This window comes from Giraffa tippelskirchi, chromosome 8 (assembly GCF_054371585.1).
Source record: "Giraffa tippelskirchi isolate mGirTip1 chromosome 8, T2T-mGirTip1v1.2.pri, whole genome shotgun sequence".
Taxonomy (NCBI): Eukaryota; Metazoa; Chordata; class Mammalia; order Artiodactyla; family Giraffidae; genus Giraffa; species Giraffa tippelskirchi.
The window spans coordinates 129,716,768-129,741,736 of record NC_137282.1 but is presented as its reverse complement, the minus strand read 5'-3'; the positions used below and the strand labels follow the sequence as shown (position 1 = coordinate 129,741,736).

At 48.1% G+C, this 24,969-nt stretch overlaps 1 protein-coding gene across 12 annotated transcripts in view; it reads left to right on the top strand.

Moving 5' to 3' along the window:
- Positions 1-24,969, top strand: part of KIF6 (kinesin family member 6) — a 406,499-nt gene that overhangs the window by 354,889 nt on the left and 26,641 nt on the right. For 9 of the 12 annotated variants that reach the window (XR_014062974.1, XR_014062973.1, XM_081523236.1 and 6 more), the window contains one exon: positions 16,125-16,175. Coding sequence is in view for 7 of the 12 variants with exons in the window: in XM_081523236.1 (XP_081379362.1) it covers positions 16,125-16,175 (51 nt within the window). In the remaining 5 variants the exon portion in view is untranslated. Of the gene's footprint in view, positions 1-1,418; positions 1,558-16,124; positions 16,176-24,969 lie in introns of all 12 variants that reach the window. The other 3 variants (XR_014062975.1, XR_014062977.1, XR_014062976.1) reach the window with 1 other exon arrangement.

Sequence of the window (24,969 nt, the reverse complement as noted above, 5' to 3'; positions counted from 1 at the left end):
GCTATTTGCCATGGAGTGATGGGACTGGATTCCATGATCTTAGTTTTCTGAATGTGGAGTTTTAAGCCAGCTTTTTCACTCTCCTCTTTCACTCTCTTCAAGTGGCTCTTTAGTTCCTCTTCACTTTCTGCCATTAGAGTGGTATTATCTGCATATCTGAGGTCTTCTTTGGAGAAATATCTATTTTGGTCTTCTGCCCATTTTTCATTTGGTTTGATTTTTTATTGTTGTTGTTATTGAGCTGTATGAGCTGTTTGTATATTTTGGAAATTAAATCCTTATGAGTCACATTGTTTGAAAATATGGAGGAGAGCCTGCATTCATATACAAGATGAGGACAAGATTATAGCCTGTATGTCCATCCTATGAGGGCTTCCCTGGTGGCTCAGCAGTAAAGAATCTGCCTGCAATGCAGGAACCACAGGAGATTCAGTTTCGATCCCTGGATGGGAAAGATCCCCTGTAGGAAGGCATGGCAACCCACTCCAGTATTCTTGCCTGGAGAATCCCATGGACAGAGGAGCCTGGTGGGCTATAGTCCATAGGGTCACAAAGAGTCGAACTTGACTGAGGCTACTGAGCATGCACGCACGTCCATCCTATGATGCTCTGTCCTCTTCTCCCAAAGTGCTAGAGCAAGTGCTTAGACAAGTACACACACCCACATCACCTGTATTAGTCAAGGCTCTCCAAGAAACAGAACCAGTAGGATATGTGTGTGTAGATAGATAGAGGAGTGCTCAGTTGCTCAGTCATGTCTCACTCTTTTTGACCCCATGGACTGTAGCCCACCATGGTATCCTCTGTCCATGGTATTCTCCTGGCAAGAAGGCTGGAGTGGGTTGCTATGCCCTCCTCCAGGGGATCTTCCCGACCCAGGAATCAAATCTGTGTCTTCTGCACTGCAGATGGTTCTTTACCACTGAGCCACCAGGGAAGCCCGAGAGGAAAGTAGTTTCTACTGAACTGAGGATTCTCAACAGTTGCTGAGCCCTGAGATGCATGCTGTTGTGTCTTCTCATTTATTGAGTACAGCTGTTTATCCATCCCAGCAACCAGGGACCTGTATATCCTGCGATAGGAAAAGTCAGAATTAAGGACTCAGACTTTTTGTGAAAAACAGGACTCAGTTTGTGAGTAAACCCATGAAAGCTCCTGCAAATATTTTTATATTCATCAAAACAAAAAGACTAAAGCCAGGACACTAAAGAATCCATTTCCATCACAACATCTGATTCCTCTTCAGTCTGTCACGATGGGTTCTGCGTGTTCGACTTCCCCTTACCATTCCTTATACACTGAAAAAAAAAAAATCAGGATCTCTCTCCCTTGAAGTTTCAGCATGCGGCTTGTAAATTATTTTTGTGTTTGAGCACGAGGGCAGTCCCTTCTCAGTGTCTGTTTTCCTCCTCTCACAGCGCTCACTGCCTTTCTGATGTTAGCACTTGGAGCTGCTGACTGCCCTGAGACGCAGCACCAAACCCCGGGGCCGTCAGCCCTGCTTACCTGTGTTCCAACCACCACCCCGCCCCTCGCCCTCCTGACAAAGGAAGAAGTGTAAGTCTCAGGCTGGGGGACTGCCCCTGTCGGCTCCCTTTCTCTCTCCCCAAACTTCACCGCAAAAGCCTCCCTCCTGGTTCTGTGATCTGCTCTGCCTCCTTTATCTGCTCCTAACTTCCTGGGTTCCACTTATCGCCCAGATGACCAGTGGGACTGAAATCTGTCCTGAAATGGAGCCATGTACACTAGAATGTCATGAAGTTCCAGTTCAGGGAGGGGAACGGTGTTCTTCCTGAAGAGCATCCTCTATAACACAGCTGGCAAGCTCTGCCGCTCTCCCCGCCTCCCCTCCCTTCACTGGGGATACTTAGCCACCACAGAAACCTCAGGAGAAAGCGCTAGAGCTAATTTCTGGAAAATGCAGCAAAATAAAAGAATGAGGGTAGGAATCATTTCAGGCTCTGAAAGCAGGGCCATTACCACCACCATTTCAAGCAAGCTTATTAAAAGGTCGTTTACCTCCGCTTAGGAGGTCAATCATATTTGCCAATGCCAAGGAACATGAAAGACCCCATTACGATAGAAAGTGATGATGAGTTTGAGGCTGAGTAACTGATCCAAAGACAGAGGTTTTGTCCATGGGGTCCTACATTTGTAAAAATTTGGAGTTGAACTCAGTGACTGCTGAAGCCCTGAGTTGGGACTGTTGCAAGGACATTGCATCCACTGGGCCCAAGGAAATGCGTTAATTTAGACTTTAGATGACTTTCAAGAAAGGGTATAGGGGAAAATGCAGATGTCATATGTGAACATAATCAAGGCTTAAAAACAGTTACAGTGGATTTGCTTTCTCCTGTCCTCTTTGTGGTTATTAGTTGGTTTTTTGTTTATTTGAAGTCTTTACTGAATTTGTTGCAATATTGCTGCTGTTTTATGCTTTGATTTTCTTGGCCACAAGGCATATGGGATCTTAGTTCCCCAACCCAGGATTGAAGCCACAACCCCTGCATTGGAAGGTGAAGTCCTAACCACTGGACACCAGGGAAGTTCCAATATTACTTGTAATTCACCCCCCATCATAATCACTCTTACTATTACCATCACCATCGCTACCTCATTTTTTTGCCCCTACAGTGTGCCAGGCACTATGCTGGGTAGGTGATGTATTTCTTATTCAGTCACTCAGTCTTATCCTACTCTGTGACCCCATGGACTGCAGCACACCAGCCTTCCCTGTCCTTCACCATCTCCCAGAGCTTGTTCAAGCTCATGCCTATTGAGTCGGTGATGCCATCCAACCATCTCATCCTCTGTCATCCCCTTCTCCTTCTACATTCAGTCTTTCCCAGCATCAGGGTCTTTTCCAATGAGTTGGCTCTACCCATCAGGTGACCAAAGTATTGGAGCTTCATTTTCAGGATCAGTCCTTCCAGTGAATATTCAGGGTTGATTTCCTTTAGGATTGACTGATTTGATCTCCTTGTATATCTTGTCTAATTCTTGCATCAACCTCACTGCAATGGTGTTATTACCTGATTTTAGTGAAGAAATTGAAGCTGAAAGGGATGAAGTGGCCCAAGATGACTCACTGGAAGTCACTGGCAGTCCCAACCCACCTGCTCCCAAAACCCCTGTTCTTTCCATTCTTCCAGGCCCAGGGTCCCGCTGTGATTTCTCCTGCCAGTTTCCATTGTCCTCCTACCAAGTGAGCCCTCACCTCTACTGGGTGGTCTCAGAAGGCCCGCCACAATTTTCCGGCTTCTCACTTCCACCACGACTTCCTAGTCTTCCCACTGGCTCCTTCCCTTAGGCTCAGCCCCTCTTGGCTACCCTGGGTGATTCTGCTGAGCTGTACTCACAGATCCCAGCCCCCAGTAGGTGACTGCAGAGGCGGAGCTCAGAAGCCCTCATTACAAGAGAAAGATGCAATGGGTATAACAGCACATTAAAAAGTGACTTTTGAACCTGGAAGCTGAAACCACTTCCGTTTGATTTTATCTGTTATTTACAAACCCATTGACACATTTCCCCTAATCTCCAGCCTCTCCAGTGGGGAGAACAATTGCTGCATCAAGAAGCACTCTTTGTAAGGCAGTTATTTCACACACCAGCTGGCACTTCGACCAGCAGTGAGCCTTCACTGGGGCATGTTTCTTTCCATTGACATTTTTTAAGCACTAGCTGATTTAAAGTCAAGTGAATAGAACCAAACTTTATCTTGGAGTGCAAGAGTTTATTATATATACCAAAGAGCAATGGAAACTCACTATTTTCATGTTAGTCCACCTAAAAGCTATATACATTGCCAAATCAAACATCTTATTTTATATCCCTTAGGTGAACCCTGCCCTCTACCTCCCCAGTCAATGAGGGGTCCATACAAACTTGCCTCCCATGTGAGTGGGGGATGTCGGGAACAGGTGTAATATCCCTACCCACCCCCAGCCTGGAGCAGGAGAGTCTTGAATGCGCTCAGGCAGTTCTGAGAGCATCCTGTGCTATGTTTGGGCTGCAGGGATGGAGGTCAGAAGCCGTGATGCAGGGGCCCTCCCCTCGCCCCAAATAGCATCCCTGGCAAACAGAGCCACATTTTCAAATGGAAAGAAAGATTATGATCTACATCTTCTCCTCCAGGGCAGGTCTTAGAAGCTGGGTATATTCCTCCCTTGCTGAGATAAGGACTTCCAGGCATCTAAAGTAACATCTTTTGAATGGATGCCAACACAATCATGAACCTTCAGCTCCCTGAAATGTTTAGTACTTAACAATTCATGCTGGTTACTCAGCGGAAAATTTTCCTTGCGCTTACCTAACCTGCACATTTGTTTGAGCTTTTCAACAAATGCACTCATTTACTTAATTCTCTGAATATGTTCATGGAATATTATCACATACTGGAATAGTGATATCAATAAGCTCCTCAGCTTAATTAAGCATATACAATAGCCAAATGCCTAAGCTTCAGACAGAATGTGCTAATCTCATGTAAATATTATGATTCCTTGAGTAGCCAGGATGAGTATCCCATAGGAAAGGAATCTGGTCTCTCAGACATAATATAATTTGATCATTTTTTTAATAAATGAGAGCGTCTCGCCAAATATGATCATCAGGTACTATTCTAGTGATAAGAAAGGAGCCCAGGCCTGGTGTTTTCATCCCAAGCTGAAATGCTCATCAATTACGGGGCACGTCCTCCTCTACAAGGGAGGGCCAGGGTGATGGGGTGCCCTGGAGAGAAGAAGACCCATGAGGGGAATCAAAGCAAATTATGATACGTTTTTCTTAAAATCACTGATAGTTTTAGAATGAACTGCATTTTTTCTCTCTCTGTGAATAATGTTACCAAATATGATCTTAAATGGAAGAAACATCTTGAAATTCCGGAGGACTGAAATACCATTTTGGAATGAAAAGGCTTAAAAACACATGCCAAGCATTAGACAATTTCTGGTCTCCCACCTTGTGCTCCGTCCCTCGACCTTTGTGTCTAGGGAACCGAGGGAAGGACCTGACTTCTTCTCCTCCGGGGGAGGGCTGCAGACTTCTCGGACGCCTTCCTCCAGCCCAGGCCAGTGGGAAAGCTCTCGGGCCGTGCTCCTGCTCTGGGTCCGCCCTGACTCTCCGTCCTCCATCCTCCTCCCTTCTCAGTCAGGTTCCTGAGCAATAACAGAGCCCTGACTAATAAGCCGAAACACTCCCCATGTCCCCCAACCTATCACTGCGGCTCAGGTCGTGAATATTTTCAGTCCTCACATGTGGCAGGTCCCCCAGCACAGTTTTCAGCATGCTACAATAGCATCACATCTGAAGCATACTGCATTGGGTCTTTAAATTTTAATTTCTTTTTATAAACTCACACAGATACACTTTTACATAAACCATAAGGCATACTCACTTATTGATGTGTGATTTTGTTTTCATCTTGCTTGGCTCTCACTTTCTCACCCAATTCATCCTCCACCCATTTCCACCCCCAGGTAACCCATCAGAACAGCTTTGTAGATTCCCGTGCAGATCACCTCCACACTCATAAGTGCATGTATATAGGTGTGCACGCCCACGCACACACACGCACATGCACGATTATACACATATACATGTATGGGAGGGTCTTATCATTGTTTGACCAAACAGGATTATTTATGCCTTTTTCCCCCACTGTCTTCTTTGCTTCTTTTTTTTCTTCTTTCCTGCTGTGTTGAATTGTTAAAATTGCAGCCCTTTCCTCTCTGCAACCCTCTCCCCTGCCTTTTTTCTGATTCTCTATTATTTGGCTGCTATGGCACATATTTTTATTCTTCTAGAGTTAAAAAGTAACTGAAACAAAGTCCTCGGTTACAAATCCACCCTCCTCCACCCACAACCAGGGCTATAGCTTGTTTCAGCTCCCCTTTGGACATCCTCTCACCTTAGGTCCAAGTTCTTGCTGCTTAAAATTTTAGTTTTTACACACACACACAGGGTGTTTTTAGTAGCTACTAAATATTTTTACTTAAATACTCTACTTTTTATGTACATCTTTGTTTCTTTTATTTTCCGTATTTGTCTGAGTTTATTTTTCTTCTTGCTGATCATCATAATAAGGTTTTACATTTGCCTTGTTGTTGTTGTTCAGTTGCTCAGTCGTGTCTGACTCTTTGAGACCCCATGGAGTGCAGCACACCAGTCTTTTCTGTCCATCACCATCTCCCAGAGCTCAAACTCATGTCCATCAAGTTGGTGATGCCATCCAACCATCTCATCCTCTGTCATCATACATGACAAGGGGCCCTGAGGGAGGCACGGGGAGTGTGCTGGGCTCTGGAGCTGCACGGATTCCTGATGTCATTCCCACCCACCCCTGGCCCACTCCCACCCCAGGACCTGGCTCTGGCCCCTGTTTCAGCTTGCTGGGCTCTCAGATCTCATTGCTGTATCTTGGTTCAGTTCAGTTCAGCTGAGTCACTCAGTCATGTCGGACCTTTTGCTACCCCATGGACTGCAGCACACCAGGCTTCCCTGTCCATCACCAACTCCCAGAGTTTACTCAAACTCATATCCATTGAGTCGGTGATGCCATCCAACTGTCTCATCCTCTGCAGTCCCCTTCTCCTCCTGCCTTCAATCTTTCCCAGCACCAGGGTCTTTTCCAATGAGTCTGCTCTTCGCATCAGGTGGTCAAAGTATTGGAGCTTCAGCTTCAATGTCAGTCCTTCCAATGAACACTCAGGACTGATTTCCTTTAGGATTGACTGGTTTGATCTCCTTGCAGTCCAAGGGACTCTCAAGAGTCTTCTCCAACACCACAGTTCAAAAGCATCAATTCTTCACACTCAGCTTTCTTTATTGTCCAACTCCACATCCATACATGACTACCAGAAAAACCATAGCTTTGACTAGACGGACCTTTGGTGGCAAAGTAATGTCTCTGCTTTTTAATATGCTATCTAGGTTGGTCATAGCTTTTCTTCCAAGGAGCAAGTATCTTTTAATTTCATGACTGCAGTCACCGTCTGCAGTGATTTTGGAACCCAAGAAAATAAAGTCTGCCACTATTTCAACTGTTTCCCCATCTATGTGCCACGAACTACACTTGCATGGTTCTTATTATATGCCAGGCAGTCTTCCAAGCACTTTACATATGTGACCTAGTTCAGTCCTCTCAACAGATACTGTCCCTATCTCTATTTTGCGGATGAGAAAACTGAGGCACACTGACATACCTACCCAAAGTTGCCCAGCAAATGACCTGGCTGGTCTGCAGATGAGGGAGCCTGGCTCCAGAGCCCGTGCTCTCTTGTTTGGCGGCCTCTTAGCGAGTCTTGTTGGAGAGGAGGCTCTGTGCATAATGAAAGTTTAGTCCTCTTATGATGGAAAATTACTTCTTGTGTCCTCACCTATTAATGATAGTTGGACTGTGTATAAAATTCAGGTTGACAATTATTTCCCTCCATTGTCTCCTGGACGTGTTGCTGTCACTGAGGTGGGGCCTGTTGTCTGAGTTGTTCTTTGCAGGTTCTCTGGAGCCTGGTAATAGTGGTTCTTTTCCCCTGAAGTTCTGCAGTTGCCCTGTGATATGTGCAGGGGTAGATTTATTTTTATTTATCCTGCTCAGTGCTCAGAGTGCACTGTCAACCCAAGGGCTTATGTTTTCCTTCAATTCTGGAAAAATCTCAACTGCTATATTTTCAAATATTGCTTCTTCACTATTGCCTCATTCCCTTCTCCTAGGACTCTTATCAGACTGATGATGAAGCCTCTCAGTCACTTCTCTGTGACTCTTAACTGCTCTTGCCAGCTTTACCTCTTGCTTTCTGTGCTGTGTTTGGGGTGGATTTTTCTATACTATCTTCAAGTTCACTAATTCACCCTTAAAATGTGTCCAGTCTGGGGTTTAGTCCCTTATCCCTTCTATTATTTTTTGTTTGTTTGTTTCAATGATTCTAGTTTTCTTTTCAAAATTTCTTTCCTATCCACTTGCTCTTATTTCATTTATATTAATACCTATTTGCTGCATGATTTCTTGTTCCTTTTAAAGAAAACTTACGCCTGCATTCACCTCTTTGAATATTCTCAACATGCTTATTTTGAAGTCTGTCTTGGGAGTGTAGACTGGAACAGTTGTGATGAAGAATAGTATTAATTCAAAACACCAATCTGCTGAGACCCAGCAAAGGAGATTTCTCACAGACTTACAAGACTCCATGATGAATGGCCATCCCAGCGCTATTTCTGTTCATGGAAATGGGGGCAATCTAGTTGTTCCAGCCTCTGGAAAGGGAAGTAAAATTTGGGAGTCGAGGGTACTTACTATGGAATGTATGTAGCAGTTACAAACTGATAATTAGATGCACATATAGCAAAAGAGGTAGATGTCAAAAACACAGTACTGATAGATAAGCAGGAAGCAGAATGAGATCTGTAGCACAGTGTTAGTTCTATAACTTAAAAATTGCACAGAAAGCTTATAATGCCGCTTGTAATATTACATACAATACAAAGATGCACATTAAACAAATTAGTATGTGTGCCTGCTGGAAGAAGAGGAGAATACGAATAGGGGTGGGGTGTAAGGCACGGGGATAAAAATGCACATACACACACACACAGGAGGCTTTCTCCAGACTGATGAGGATGGTGTGCAGTAAACAGAAGAGTAAGACTAATTCAACCCTCTGTGTTTCTGTATCAATAAATGTCTTCTTCTGCCTTTCCAGAAAACTACTTTTTCATCTCTCACAAATTCATGTCCCAACTATTGATTTTGCTATCTTTTCTTAGCATTAGATTTATTCATATGTTTTGGCATTTGGGTGGACAGGTTCATTTTTAATGAAAAACCACTTTCTTTCTTTCTCTTTCTCCCTGTCCCCTGTGCTCACCCCTCTCTGTCTGACAGCCCCTCCAGGACCCCAGTCCAGAAGCAACTCTAAGAAGGAGAGTCTGAAGCCGCTGCTCCCAGAGGTACTGGGATGGGGCTGTAGCCAACCTGGTCAGAAAGTTAGTGGGCATCTTGGCTCAGCCAACAGAGACTGAATTTTCCCTTTCTTCCATCTTGGGCCTGCGTGGGGTATGAACTCAGACCCAGGCAGCTCAAGAAGAACTAGTTTTCCTCAGTCCCCTTTCACTCACAGGCTGGGTGGCAGGGAGTCTCCCCGCAACCTGCAGCTTCAAACTGTGTCTTGCACAGCACACTCTTGGTCTTCTTCCTGCTTCTGGACCAGAGTCCTGAGGCTGAAGGCTTAAGCTCCACTTTCCACTGTGCATTTCTGTCCCGCTTCTGGTCTTCAGAAATATGTCTTGTCATCTAATACAGCAAAGCCTTCTCGATAGTCTTTTTTAATCTTACCCACCATTGCTGAGGTGGGAAGAGGTGATTCTTGCCTCAATAGGTTCTCAAATTACACAAACATGTTTGGATAAAGCCTGATGAAATATTTATTAGCAAGGAGGAGACGAAGGTGCCTGATTTTAAGGCTTCAAATGATTTATGTACTCATTTATTGGAAATTCGTCTAAGACTGCACACTTGCTTTATGCTCGGCCCATTCTTTTTACTAACAGCCTTACAAACCGCTCAGAGAATACAACCTATGGTAATCACAGTCCTCTGTTTAGAACACAGAGAAACCAGCTTCCATATCACTGTCGAAAGCAATGCTCCAAATTGAGAACCACTAACTAGACCTTCCCTTTCAAAGAGGCCCCTTGCAGTAGACATTCTCTGTGTTCACCACACACCTGAGTCCTGCTACTGAAGTATATTTTCATTTGATTTCCCTGGGCTACAATACAATAGTAGTGTAGTCAAATAGAAGAAGAGATTTCTACCTGGGTGCAAAGCCCTTGGGAACTACCTAGGACTCTAGTATAAGCCATCCTCCCCCGTTCAACCCTTCCCCAACCAGTGTACACCTGGTCTTCTCCACTCTCTTACCCCAGCAGCTCTCTTTGACTGGCATGGCTTTCCCAACCCCCCCTTAACCCTTTTGCTCTTTCTGGAACCCACTCAAATCTCACCTTTAGTAATGATGCCTTTCCCAACACCACTAGCCCACCTTTTCTTCCTCTCAACTTCCCTCTACCATTGTCCGACATTTAGCCATTTGCCCTTCAGAGCCTGTCGCCTTATAAATATAGTTTCCTTCCAATATGTTTGAAAGTGCCTCATGCCTAAAGCTAACGTCTTGTGTCACAGATTCTGATTCATTATCTTCTGATCTCATCCGAGAGTCTGGATATACAAGAAAGCAGATATTACCACAGTAATATTATTATTCCCTATTTTTCAAATGATAAAATTGAGGCTTAGTGATGTTAAGTAAGCTGCCATACTAGAAAGTAACAGAGTTGGAATTTGAACTTGAATCAAAATTACTGCAGACAGTGACTGCAGTCATAAAATTAAAAGATGTTTGCTTCTTGGAATAAAAGCTATGACAAATCTATACAGCATATTAAAAAGTAGAGACATAACTTTGCCAACAAAGGTCCATATAGTCAGAGCTATGGTTTTTCCAGTAGTCATGTATAGATGTGAGAACTGGATCATAAAGAAGGCTGAACACTGAAGAATTGATGCTTTTGAACTGTGGTGTTGGAGAAGACTCTTGAGAGTCCCTTGCACGCCAAGGAGATCAAACCAGTCAATCCTAAAGGAAATCAGTCCTGAATGTTCATTGGAAGGACTGATGTTGAAGCCCCAATACTTCGGCCACCTGAGGTGAAGAGCTGACTCATTAGAAAAGACACTGAAACTGGGAAAGATTGAAGGAAGGAAGAGAAGGAGACGACAGAGGATGAGATGGTTGGATGGCATCACCAGGTCAATGGGCACGAGTTTGAGCAAACTCTGGGAGATGGTGAAGGACAGGGGAGCCTGGTGTGCTGCAGTCCATGGGGTCACAAAGAGTCAGACATGACTTAGTAGTAGTGTAGTGTTAGTCGCTCAGTCATGTCCAACTCTTTGCAGCCCCATGGACTGTAGCCCGCCAGGCTCCTTTGTCCATGGGATTCTCCAGGCAAGAATACTGGAGTGGATTGACCCAGGTCTCCTGCACTACAGGCAGATTCTTTACCATCAGAGCTACAGGGAAGTCCTTAGCAACTGAACAGTAACAACTCTTGACCTGCGCATTTGTAGTCACTTTGTAGTATAATCAAAATGGCAAAGAGGTTTGCTTCATCTCAAGTCCAGCTTCAACTGACTGGTTATCACTGCCCAAAGTGCTGGGTTGAAGAGCCAAAGTCAGGCTCAGCAGGAAGGCAAACTATCCACGACAGAGGAGCAAGGTCTGCTGCGGGTTCAGCTTTTTCAAGGAAGAGCACATGGGCCACCTGTTTGCCGTCCATCACATACTAACTTTCCTGAGCTGGAACAGAGTCTTCTATTAGTCTAGTCTGTATGTTCCATAGCACTTAGAACATAGTGCTTAACACAGAGTGAAGGAGCAATAAATAGGTATTGCTTGACTGTAACATCAACAACCTCAATAAGGCACCACATGGTGGAATCTGCACAAACAGCTTGCAACAACTATACTGGGAGAGCGTAAGTGAAGGGCTCTGTCTGGACCAGCTAAGCAGCTTTCACTTGGTGCATGATTTCAAACTAATATGCATGCAAAACAAAGTATGAAACTTCAGGAAAATTGTTTCATCCAGAAAACCGAGTATCAACGTGAAAATTGAGTTTTGCTTCTGCGTGATGGTTATACCTCTCATGTGAGCTACCACTTGGTACAGACAAACTGTGTATGAGGAAGTGCACCGCCTCCACGTACCTTCCACGCAGTTGTTTCTAAGGTCCTGTGTCTCTTCTGGAGCTCTGTGCCCTCCTGAACCTCTTGCTGCCACCCCCACTCTGTCAATTAATGAATCCGAAAGGAAGACAAGGTGTTTCTAGCATGTACCGCTGTAAATTACCGGAGACCAAATTATTAATTACCACCATTCTCCTACAAGCAGAGCGCTCCTCCCCTCCGCGGCATCTCCTGCCTCGGGTTGGGAGTCCTCTGTTTCCGTTTCATCTCTTTTCCATACCTCAGGACAGGGACGTGTCCAGGAACCCAGGCCAAAAGCAGCAGATTTATCACCATGCTAATGACAGCAAGCTGCATGCAGAGTGATTTCTGCAATCCCCCTCAACTCCTTTTGCCAAGACCTGTGGAGCTGCAAGACCCAGCCGATTCCAGAGACTGTTATCATCGCGTGAAGAATGGCTCTGTTGGAAAACACAATTAGATATCAGCCATGAGGCTATCTTTAGAAGCTTGTTGGCGAAGATCTCAAAAACAAAAATCGCCATGTGGCGGATTTGTAGATGTTAGCCAAATTGGCCAAAACTGAGAATCACTAAACACGTTTTCAACCTACCTCTATCAATACGCGGCATTCTGACAACCCACCTCGTGTCTCCTACGTATGGCTCGCTGTTCAGGGAGTGGGTGTCTATGTTTGCAGAGTTTCTAGAACTCTCAGTCCTGGTGGCAAAACCTCTCTCTTTATTTTCATGACCACTGTTTCCTAGCCTGGGACAGTGAGAATCTTTCACCCTATCATTCCAAAATAGCTTCCCCAGGGCTTGGGAATGGAGAAGGAAATGACAACCCACTCCAGTATTCTTGCCTGGGAAATCCCATGGACAGAGGAGCCTAGCGGGCTAAGGTCCATGGGGTCGCAAAGAGTCCAACACGACTGAGTAACTAAACTGCCGCCAGGCTTGGGAAAATGGCCCTGTGGGAGGCACGTAGATAAGGAGGCACCTGGTCAGAGAGATGAGTTGTCAGGGAAGCCAGCTGTCGAAGATGTTCCTTGTGGGGAAACTTGTTGTCATCAGGGAAGTAGTTTCTAGAGGGGCAGGCAGCCCCATGTGGCTCTAAAGGAGCAGGTCATTGTCCAGTCTCATTAAGAGGGAGGCACCCAGGCACGTGGGGCTCCCCTGATAGCTCAGCTGGTAAAGAATCCACCTGTAGTGTAGGAGAACCCGGTTCCATTCCTGGGTCAGGAAGATCCCCTGGAGAAGGGATAGGCTACCCACTCCAGTATTCTTGGGCTTCCCTGGTGGCTCAGATGGTAAAAGAATCCACGTGCAATGCAGAAGACCTAGGTTCAATCCCTGGGTCAGGAAGATTCCCTGGAGGAAGGCATGGCAACCCACTCCAATATTCTGCCTGGAGAATCCCCATGGACAGAGGAGCCTGGCAGGCTACAGTCCATGTGGTTGCAAAGAGTAGGACATGACTGAGCAACTACGCACAGCACAGTACCCAGGCACATAAGAGGCTTGTGGTGAAAGGCACCTGTGCAGATATCCAAGAAACTAGCCAGGAACCACGTAGCATCAGCACTCCCTACTGTGGACCTGAGAAAGCCCTTGATGACCTCCTCAAAATCAAGAGAGGGGTCTCAAGGGGTACTGCGTTTGCCACAGCATGTCTCCTTTTATTTGAAGAGTGTGTATCCTTTAAAATGCTTCTTTAAAAATCAAGTCAGCAATGTTGGAGGCTCAACCCAGCACCGCCTCTGTGCCCCCAACTTGTTGACTCTGCTGGCACAGACAGTACGATCATGCGGGGAAGAGACGGTTCTAGGTTTCAGGTCCTGATGACTCCAGGCTCGTCCAGTACTCATCCTTGGGCCAGATTCCCACCTCCCCACTCCCTTCTAACACAGTCCCTATGTTCTCATGGCCCCCACTTGGAGTTGGGGTGTGATGATTGCTCTGCCCAGTCCTTGGCTCCCTCTCTGTGCCTAGTCCTCTCCGGGGGGTGGGGGGGACACTGGAAGTCATGGCAGACTTGCACTGTGACCCCCCGGGAGATGGTGGTCTCCAAGGTGAAGCTGAGGGACCTGGGGATGTTTAACCTGGAGAGGACACATCTAAGTGAATAAACCATAGCATCCTCAGATGTATGAAGGGGTCTCATTGACCATGAGAGAGGACCCTTTTTCTATGCTGTTCCAGAGAACATACCAAGTCCAAAACGGAAAATTACAAGGAGTCATGCATCAACACCACATCAGTAATTCCTTCTGTATAGTTTAACTGGTGGAACAGCCCAGGTACATGCAAGTGAGAAGGGAAATGACCATTTCATCCTGTAGAAGGGAGACTCCTCAATTAAGTGAGCAAATTAAACTGAATGGCCTCTGCCACCCCTCCCAATCTTAATAGTCTAGGAATGCCCTAGAACTTTCAGGGAATGACCAGGTCTCCTGTGACCACTTCACTGGAAACTCAGTTCAGGCGAAGCCTTTGAGGCATGTGCTGTGCTAAGTCGCTCAGTCGTGTCCGACTCTGCGACTCTAGGGACCGTAGCCCACCAGGCTCCTCTGTCCATGGGATTCTCCAGGGAAGAAGACTGGAGTGGGTTACCGTGCCCTCCTCCAGAGAAATCTTTCTGACCCAGGGATCCAACCTACATCTCTAAAGTCTCCTGCATTGGCAGGCAGGCTCTTTACCACTAGCACCACCTGGGAAGCCATCTGAGACATTAGAAGGTACTTCATACGAGGAATGGAGGCGGTGAAGTTCCCAGGCTCCCTCAGAATCCCCCAGTGACCTGATCTCGTATCCCAGATGGGATGTGCAGTACAGACAGCACTGACATGTTAACAAGTGCGTGGAGCCCTGGGACATAAACAAACCCCAGGGCGGCCGCTGCAGCCAGGCCTCAAGCACGGCATCACGGAGTTTCAGAGGTGGGGGAAGCCAGGCGGTCATTCCGTCCCAGCTCCTACCCCAGGCAGGAATTCTCCGTCCAACAGCCCAACACGTCGCTGCCCAGCTTCTGCTTGAGCGCCTTCAGGAGGGGACCCGCTGCTTTGCCAGGAGGTTTAGTCCATTTTGAAACAACTTAATCCACGCGGAGACAGTCCTCGTGAGCCATTTCTTCCCCACACTGAGCCCCAAATATGCCTTCGTTCAACTTGACTTTTACCCTCAGCAGTAGGACAGAAATAAATCTGTTCCCTCAGCCATATAACAATGTTTAGATTTTTAAAGACAGCCATTGTCTCCAGAACTCCAAATATTTTTTTTTTCTGTCTAAACATCTCCAGTCACCTTAGCCATTTCTCACATGGTGTGGTTTCAGACCCCTCACCAGCCCGGTTACCATCTTCTAAGTATTTTCTGTCTTACGAATGTTCTTTACAAAAAGTAGCCCCTAGAACAAATAACCAACTGTATTCTGACCACTGCAGAGTACAGAGGTGCTCTCACCTCCCTCGTTCCACTCACTGTGAAAAGTGAAAGTGTGAGTCGCTCAGTCTTATCCGACTCTTTGCGACCCCATGGACTGTAGCCCGCCAGGCTCCTCTGTCCATAGAATTCTCCAGGCAAGAATACTGGAGTGGGTTGCCGTTTCCTCCAGGGGATCTTCCCAACCCAGGGATTGAACGAACCTGGGTGTCCTGCATTATAGATGGATTCTTTACCATCTGAGCCACCAGGGAAGCCACTAGACCTCTATTAATGCAATATGGTATTAGGTGTGTTTCCTGCCAAATGACCAGCTGTTGTGTTCATATGAATGTTATCGTCAACTAAAACCACAGTACTTTTTTATTTGACACAGTTTCTTTATAGCTTAAAAGAAAGAAGTGGATTTCAAGGGGGTCCTATAAATTATTAAAAGATCAAATCCTGCCTCCCCCTGCATTAATAATGGACACACAGAACTATTTAAGAGACTATAGCCCCAGCAAAGATTATGAGAGACAGACTAAGATAACTGAACTGACGGATACTGACTCCAAAGGTGGAATGTGTGCTTGTACTGTGCCAGGGGCCCAGCCTCTGCAGCTGCTTCTTCCAAACATCCAGGGCATGAAGGGCTCTTCTTGGAAGCTGTACCCACCTTTTTAAAAAATTTTATTTATCTATTTTTCTGTGCCAGGTCTTATTTGCAGCATGTGGGATCTTTAATTGTGGCATGTGGGATCTAGTTCCCTGGCCAGGGTTCGAACCTAGGACCCCTACATTGGGAGCACAGAGTCTCCAGGGAGGAGAGGTCCCTGTGCCCACTTCTGTCTTTCTCACTCTGCCTAACGTTTTTAACTGGCCACCTGCTTCCAAGGCCACCTCTTCCTCCAGCCTGCTGAGGACTCACCAGGGGTTTCCTTTGTGTCTTTGACAGGTCGCCTGAAGGAGGAAATCACCCAACGGCACGCACAGCAGGTGGCTCTAGGTGGGTACAGAGTGGAGCCCACAGGCGGAGGGTGACGGTAACACAGACTGACCTGGTCTGGGGAAGCCACGCCTCGCTGAACCTCAGGAAGGTCAAGGATGGGGAGGACCGCTGTCAGGGCAGCTTTCTCTGGATGCCCCTCCTGTCTGGAGCCAGGCTCCCCCTCCAGTGTGCTTGCTTCTGGCAGTCAGCACCTGGCATCCAGCCTCCCAGCGACTGCCTCATCCTCTGACCTTTTCCACCCCACATTCCAACCTAAACTCACCCGCTATGTCCCAGCTCCTCAGGGTCCTATTCAGAGCTTTCTAGAACCATGACTAGCTAATCCCAGAGGGGCAATTGGTGGTGAAAACAGCTCCCAGTGGCTGAACTCTCTGTACTGTGTTGTGTGCCCAGCAGTCCTGAGGTCAGCATCTTTTCTGGATGAAGGTGATTCAGGGGCTTGCCCAAGGTCACAGGCTAGCAACTGTTGGCGCTAGGACTTGAACCAGGTCTCTGAGTCCACCCTGGGCATGCTTGGTCCCCATGCTATTTACTGCCCACAACAATGATGGGCCCATAATGCAAACACTAAATCAACAGAGTGATATTCTGAGAGGCGCTGGGCACATTTTAGGTGGTGGGCATCCACTGAAAATGCCCCCTTGTGATACACAACCCAAGGAAGTCACCCAGGGGGAACATGACTGGAAAGCTGGCAGAGCAGAGTTCCTGGGCAGGACCCCCGTGTCCTCACCGCCTAGCTGGGGATCAAACCATTCTAGAGCTTTGATTAAGTAAGCTATTCTTGTATTCCAAACAAGGGGGTTCCCCTTGAGAATGTCTGACCCCCAGAATCACCTATAGCTGGAGAAACCTTGCACCCAGGGTCTCTGGGGGCTATGGAGCTGAGCCCCAGCATCATGAGGGTAATCCATTTGACTCCAGTAACTTGGATTAAGGGGGAGGTTGGTTGTTCAGTTTCGGTCATAACAATGATCATATCAAGTAACTAGCGATTACATCAGAAACATACAACAAGGAAGCCTAAGACACACAGACAGAACCCAAGCTTTCTCCTGTTGGGCCTGGGACTGAAGGGTCAGGCAGATGTGCGGGGCCTGCACTCCTCTTGCCAGAGGCCTGTGCAGGGGCTTGGAGCTGAGATTCTATGCAGGGTCGGCAGAGCGCCTTCCTCCAAATGCAGCCAGGGCTCCTGGGGTCCTCACTCCCAGGGCCAGGCTTGCGGAGGGGTGGGGGGCACAAGGACCTCCACTGCAAGCTGTGTGGAGGTGCAGGTCCCTGGATGGGGAGTTATCCCTGGGGCTGCCGCCTGGGCCTCTCCTCCAGCGTCCATCATGCTTGTTGAACAGAAACAATGATGTGGAAAATACCACTCAAATCATTCCAAGGGCAGTTTTGCTCTAGGGCCTGGGGAACCGTTTCCACGGCTTTCAGGGCAGGACGTGTTCCAGTCTTTGACCCTGCCGCATGTCTTCAACAGCAGGCTCCTCCTTAATTCCTCTGCTCACCTCTCTGGAGCCTTCTTCTGAAGTGTAGCTGGTGTCAGGTTCAGCAGGGTCCATCTTCGCCCGAAGTAATCAGCAAACCTCAAACGAAAAACACTTTGGCTGAGTCTAATTAAGAGCATGTGAAATGCCTATTTAGTTTGAAAGCTGACTGTCCCAATTAAAGAGGAAGTGGTGCCATCTCCAGCTGCCATCTTGAGATCAAATGCCACGTTGCTATCCAGGCGCCTTGGGAGCTTGTCTAATGGGTCTGTGGACCCGCCGGTGCGCTGTGTCCCAGGGGACCTCAGTTCAGAAACTTCCCCTTGAGAGAAAGTCTTGATGCAGCAGGTCGCTTGCAGTGCCATTTCCTGCCTTAACCCTCGCCCTTCAGACTAGCGTTGGGGCTGAAGGCCAGGACCCACAGCTTCTGTAAGACCACAGACAACTCACTCAGTGTATTTAGCTCCCTGACATTCTGTAGTTTGGGCTTCGGTGGAGCGATGAGGCGGTAACTACGCCCACTCTCGCCCTTCCACTCCTGTGGGTTTGTTTGTTTGCCAGTCCCTTCCCTGTCTGTTCTGTTTCTTTGCTTCTTCTCCTCTCTACTTTCCCTCCATTTCTGATATTCCCTTTGGTAGTATTTCTTTCTTTTGTTTCCATGTTCCTAAGTTTCCATGAATGTGTAGGTGAGGGTTGGTTGGTTGGGTCTGGGATTTTAGGGGGTGGGGGGGTTCAGGAGTAACAATCGAGTCTGAGCAGGAGAGGTTTTCTCATGCATTTTGCATAAGAATGCGTCTCTCTTTGTGGGAGCATATGCCCAAGAAAATTTGCAGAAAGGCAATCTTGAAAAGCAGAGGTTTAATGGTGAGGTGAAAGGTGCCATGGGGCTTCCCAGGTGGTGCTAGTGGTAAAGAACCCGCCTGCCAATGCAGAAGACATTAGAGACCTGGGTTCAATCCCTGGGTTGGGAAGATCCCCTGGAGGAGGGCATGGCAACCCACTCCAGTATTGTTGCCTGGAGAATCCCATGGACGGAGGAGCCTGGTGGGCTACAGTCCCTGGGGTTGCAAAGATTTGGACATGACTGATGGGACAGCATGCACACATTATTCTATCCACTATACTCTTCCCACTGTAGCCCCAAACCAAGTTAACTTTGACCGTCCCCCACAAAGTCTCACCTGCCCCCTTCTCCCCAGGCTGCTTGTCCTCCAGCCGCAGGCACCTCTGCTGGAGCACCACCCTTGTCCTATAATTATTTATCTCCATATCTATTCTACACATGAAAATATGAGCTCCTGGGAAGCTAGGTGCAGTTGAATTCATCTCTGTCCCTGCAGCAGCTGGCACAGGCAATAAACAGGCCAGAGTCAACGCTTCCCCAGATGACTCCGAGACTCACGCATCTTACAGAAGTATAATGAGACATTTGAACATAAAATAAGTCCATTTAAAGGAAGTAGAAGGAGTAAATGCCTTTGGACCCCACAGTTGAGCAGATTACAGCACGCAGGCAGTAAATCCGACTCTGTCTTATCTAGCCACGGAGCAGAAAGAGGAGCACCCAGAGTTCCATAGTTTTCATTTTTGGACCACAGAAAGCATGCTAATTGATCTGCAGAAAGAGAATTTCTCCTGGAACTAAACACAAAGCAGAATTTATTGAGAGGACCTTTGTAAAAAGGACTCTGAGTGACAGAGTGAACGACATCGTCAACTGCAGTTTTGCAGAGGTTACTGAAATGTCGTCCCACAAGACGGTTCCCGCATCGACCCTCTGTAGAAGCGAGAGGCCCGTCAGGAGCGCGTGACTCGCTGAGGGTGTCCGGGCGCCCAGCCCTCTGATGGCCACATGGAGCAGGAACAGGATGGGGAGAAGCCGCCCCAGGACTCAGGGCTCTGCCCTCTCTCCCAAGTGTCTCTTCTGAGCAGTATTTGATCAGCTCACAATCAGAATTCTACCAGGTGCCTGTGATTAAAATTAAAAAGGTGCATGGCTGCCGAGCAGCATGTGAAATGTGACAGGTGAGAGCAAGCACCAGGCCCTCGGAGCTCCGAGCACTGAACAGAGAGTGGGCCCCGGGGTGTCACCAGGGCTGTGGGCCTGAGCCGAACCTAGAAGAATGGGCAGGACTCAGAACCTCAGAGAGGAGCGTGCGGGCAGAGGGGGCTGGGGTGTGTGTGTGTGTGTGTGTGTGTGGTATATATGTATATGTATGTGGTGGATGTGTGCGTGTGTGTGGTATATATGTATATGGTGGATATGTGTGTATGTAGTTTGTGTGTGATATATATATGTATGAATGTAGGGGGTGTGTGTGATATGTATGTGTTTGTATGTGGAGAGTATGTGTGTATGTAGTGTGTGCGATATATGTGCATATGTATGAATGTAGGATGTGTGTATAATATGTATGTTTATGTATGTGGGTATATGTGTGGTATATATGTATATGTATGAATGTAGGGTGTGTGTGGGGCGGGTACACATTTATATGTATGTGGGGAATATGTGTGTATGTAGTGTAAGTGTGATGTGTATGTATGGGGGGTGTGTAGTGTGTGTGCTGTGTGTATGAGAGAGATATAAATGTATGAATGTAGAGTGAATGTGTATGGTATATATGTATCTGTATGTGGGGGGTATGGATGTATGTAGTCTGTGTGTGTATTTGTGTATGGGGGGTGTATGTGTGTTTGTAGTCTGTATGTGTTTATGCATATGGGGTGTATGTGTGTGGTATATATGTATCTGTATGTGGGGGGTATGGATGTATGTAGTCTGTGTGTGTTTATGCATATGGGGTGTATGTGTGTTTATAATGTGTGTGTTTATGCGTATGGGCTGTATGTGTGTGGTATATATGTATATGTATGTAGGGGATATGGATGGATGGATGTAGTCCGTGTGTGTATATGTCTATGGGGGTGTATGTGTGTTTGTAGTGTGTGTGTTTATGCATATGGGGTATATGTGTGTGGTATGTGTTCGTTTCGTGTATGGAGGAGGTGGGGGGAGGATGACTCCATAGGGAGTTGATCTGAAGTTGTCCAGAAAAAAAGGCTAAAACGGTGAGGAGGGTCAGTTCATTGAGAGCCTTGAACCTGAGCATTTCCCTCACAGGCAGTTGAGCCACTGGACATTTTTGAGCAAGGAAGGAAGTCTTGGTCAGAGAGACCTTTTAGGAAAAGAAAGCCCCAGGCAGGAGCACACGTTCCTCAGCATTCACTACTTGACTGACAAGTAAATAGTCTGCACCACCCTGGGGACCACCCCCCCGCCCACCCAGCCACCCAAGCCTGCACCCAGCCTCTGCACTGGCCACCTCCTCTGGGTACACATTCCTGCAGCCCAGCCTGGGGGGGATGGTGCTCCTGCTATCTCTGAGGAAACCTGCTACAGATGCTGCCCAGCGAGATCTGGGGCTGCCTGGGAGCCCCACCCTGGCCACTTGCCCTGCAGAAGCAGCCCCTGACAGCAGCCCACGGTGGCTGCAGTGCCCCGTGGGCCCTCGAATGACCACCGGGCAGGGCCCACTAACCCGACCTGAAGACCCAGCAGTGAGAGCGCTGAATCCCAGCAGGGCCTCCAGGAGGGCCAGGAGGGCCCTGACCCTGAAGATTCCTCCCCGTTCTAGCTCCAAGAGCTCTGAGAAGCTTCTGTCTCCCAAACAGAATCCCTGCAGTGGCCTCTTGTGGCATCCCGGCTGTGCTCCACACACAGGCTGCTGCCATTGCCACCTTTTGCCATTCAACAGAAAATTATTTAAGATGGAGTCTTGAAATACTTTTTTAGAATTCTGAGCCTGGGAACCACAAATTTGAGAGAAAACAAAAAGACAGACTGTCATCAATTTATTCAGCGGATTTGACTGAGCACCTAGTATGATCCAGACCAGGAATTCCAGGGTATGGAAAGGAACCACTAATGGAGACAACTGCAGGGACCCTCCTGGATCAGGCAGCCCAGTGGTTTTCAGAATGGGCTCTGTGGGACCCTACATTCTGCACAGCCCCTTTGGAACCACGAAGTGAGGGTGAGAGAACCCAGGGTACAAATGGCAGCACCCCAGGATTCTCCCCTGGATCAACCAAAACAAATTCTAGTTCTCTTCTTTACACTAAGCCTTTGTTTGAAAAAAAAAGAAATGTTCTGTAGCTTTCAACAACCTTCCCCCCTCACATTTGTGGAGGCTGGAAGCCTGAGATCACTGTCAGGTTCTGGTGAGGGCCCTCTCCTGGGTGCAGACTGCTGGCTTCTCATTGTCCTTGCATAGTGGAAAGATCAAGCTAGATCTCTGGTCTCTTCTTAGAAAGGCACTAATCTCACTCATGAGGGCCCCACCCTCATGACCAAATTATCTCCCAAAGGCCCCACCTGCAGATACCCATCAAGTTAGGGCTTCGATCAGTATGTGAATTTGGGGAGGGGAGGGACACATTCCGTTGGTAACAATCAAACACAGAAGACAAAATTCTAACCCCTCAATCTCATATGTAGATTAAAATGTATCATGGCCAGCTACTCCACCTGTCCTTGTGCTTGGCCAGTCTCAGCCCAGAAAAGGTCTCAGTGTTTGGTAGGTCCTATTCTATTGCCAATGTAGTGGAGCTGAGTGAGACCCTCTCACTTCCCCCAAGGAAACCAATGATGAATTTGGGGAAACCAGGGTCATCTGTGCTCAGATACAAATGATGGGTGCTGTGTGTTCCAAATAACCAAGAAGAAGCTCTTAAGTGGTGCTTTGAAAATACTGGTGTTGGGCTTCCCTGGTGACTCAGTGTGAAAAATCCACCTGCCAATGAAGGAGATGCTGGGTCCAGTTTGATGAGAATGTGGCTGGGTTTTAGGGATTGCCAAGCTTCCTGCTAATGTCTCTCTGAAAAGCCACCAACACTGAGGCATGTGGTTACCACTGGTCAGTGAGGCTAACGTGACAGAGGGTAGAATTGCCAAGGGACTCAGGCCCGGAGAGAAACCCTGAGTTCAGAATTGTGGGCACTTCTGAAGGGTGAGGCAGCCTCCATAGGCTGGACGCAGGCAGGAGCAGCCTCTACACAGACTTGCCCCAGGGCAGGCAGAGGGGGGAGATGCCAGCCCCAGGGCAGGCAGAGGGGGGAGATGCCAGGAGTCTCAGAAAGAGGGTCATCGTGCCAGGCTCTGGGTGGTGCAACCAGAGAATGCTGAGGAGAAAGTGGAGGTGCAGCTGGGGTCCCAGCAGGAAGGACTGTGGAGAGAGAGGAGGAGGAGAGAGCTGCAGTTTGAGCAGAAGTGATCGTAGTTGGCGAGTGAGTGAGGAGACCAGACACACCTTCCTGTGAACACAGGGTGCTTCTGGGGTCCCCCTATACCGCTTGCCAGTCCACACTGACCTTCTGTGCAGGCTGCATCCTCCTCCAGGAATGCAGTGAGGGGAGCAATGTGGAAGGAGAGAGGCCCTCATCCCCATGGCCTGATTGTGGCAGAGAGGCCCAAAGTGGATGCAGAGGGGGTGACTCAGGCAGGAGGGAATGTGGCAGCCTTCTCTGAGCAGAGTCCAGGCTTCAAACAGGTGTATGGAAGGATCTTGATAGTACTATTGACCATCTGAAGGGAATGGCAACTCACTCCAGTATTCTGGCCTGGAGAATTCCATGGATAGAGGAGCCTGACAGGCTACAGTCCCTGGGGTCGCAAAGAGTCAGACATGACTGAGCAACTGACACTTTCACTTCCACCATGGCCATCTGTGCTCTCAGAAATCGCCCCATTCTCCCTTCAGGGAAGATGACGGTGATGAGTCGGGGCCAGAGAAATGATCTGCCACAGCCCTGGGTCTGCAGGGTATTCATCACACCCTTGAGTCTGAGCCAGCCGCGGGCAGCAACAGTGTTACACAAAATCAACACTAAGACGGATGGCAGCAGCCAGCGCCCGGCAGCCTGTGATCACTCCAGTTGGTGATTCACTTGAGCCATTAAACAGGAAATGGTCTGATGGGGAAGCCAGAGTCTTTGCCTCTGAGCTGCTGACCGTTGTGGTCCTTGAGCCTACTGACATCATCCATCTTCGGGAGAACAGACACACTGACTTCTGAAAGGGGATGGGGCTGGGCGACCTGGGTTCTATGAGACAGTCTAGCCCAAGGAGGCCCAAAGTGGGTGTTTGGGAAGCGGACCCTGAGTCAGATGGCTGAGGCCACCCGCCGGAATGCCTCCATGGCTCTGATGTCTTGTCTGCCACGGGAGAGCCACATAATTCACAGCCTCCTCCGCACAGGGCCCTGGCCTTGTTCCCCGGAAGCCCACAGGGCCCCTTTCGGTTGTTCAGTTCAGTTCAGTTTAGTCGCTCAGTTGTGTCCAACTCTTTGTGACCTCATGGCTGCAGCATGCCAGGCCTCCCTGTCCATCACCAACTCCCAGAGTTTACTCAAACTCATGTCCATTGAGTCAGTGATGCCATCCAACCATCTCATCCTCTGCCGTCCCCTTCTCCTCCTGCCTTCAATCTTTCCCAGCATCAGGGTCTTTTCCAATGAGTCAGTTCTTTGCATCAGGTGGCCAAAGTATTGGAGTGTCAGCTTCAACATCAGTCCTTCCAATGAATATTCAGGACTGATTTCCTTTAGGATGGACTGGTTGGATCTCCTTGCAGTCCAAGGGACTTTCACTTGTACCTGGCTGGAAATGTCAATCCTGCCTTCCTTGAGACTCCTAGCAGACAGTTAAGGAGACAAGCAGGCTGACTCAGGGTGTTCTGGGGCCTGACCTCAGGTGCCAGTCTCCCATGGGTAATGTGGATAAGACCGCTCCTCACACCCAGCAGGTGAGCTGCAAATGCCAAGTGGGATCAGGGTGCAGGCAGTGGGTTCGGTTAGGAAAGGGCAGTCCACGCAGGCCAGCACACAGGGGAGAGACTGAGACTTTCTCTCAGCCCCCAAGCCCCACATCAGAAAGGCATTCTTGCAAAAGAGCATCACCTGCAAATACCAAGGACGAATCAATACCGACTTCAGTGATCCACCCTGTGGCAGCCTTCACTGTGCGGGTCACTTGCAGAGGAAGAAGAACTAGCTTTGAAGTCAGACAGAGCAGGGTCCTGACTCCGGCTCTTTTTGCCAGTGGTGTGAACCCAGGGAAGGTCACTTCCCCTGTCAGGACTCAGTTTCCCCGTCTGTGATGGGAACTACTGTAGAAGAGACACGGAGAGCCACGTGTTCACATTTTATCCTCCACCTGCAAGGGCCAAGTGCAGGTAGCTCTAGCCCCACAGGGACCGTGACTTCTTGCTGCAAAGCCCTGAGTCCCTTCGCCCCACAGTGGCT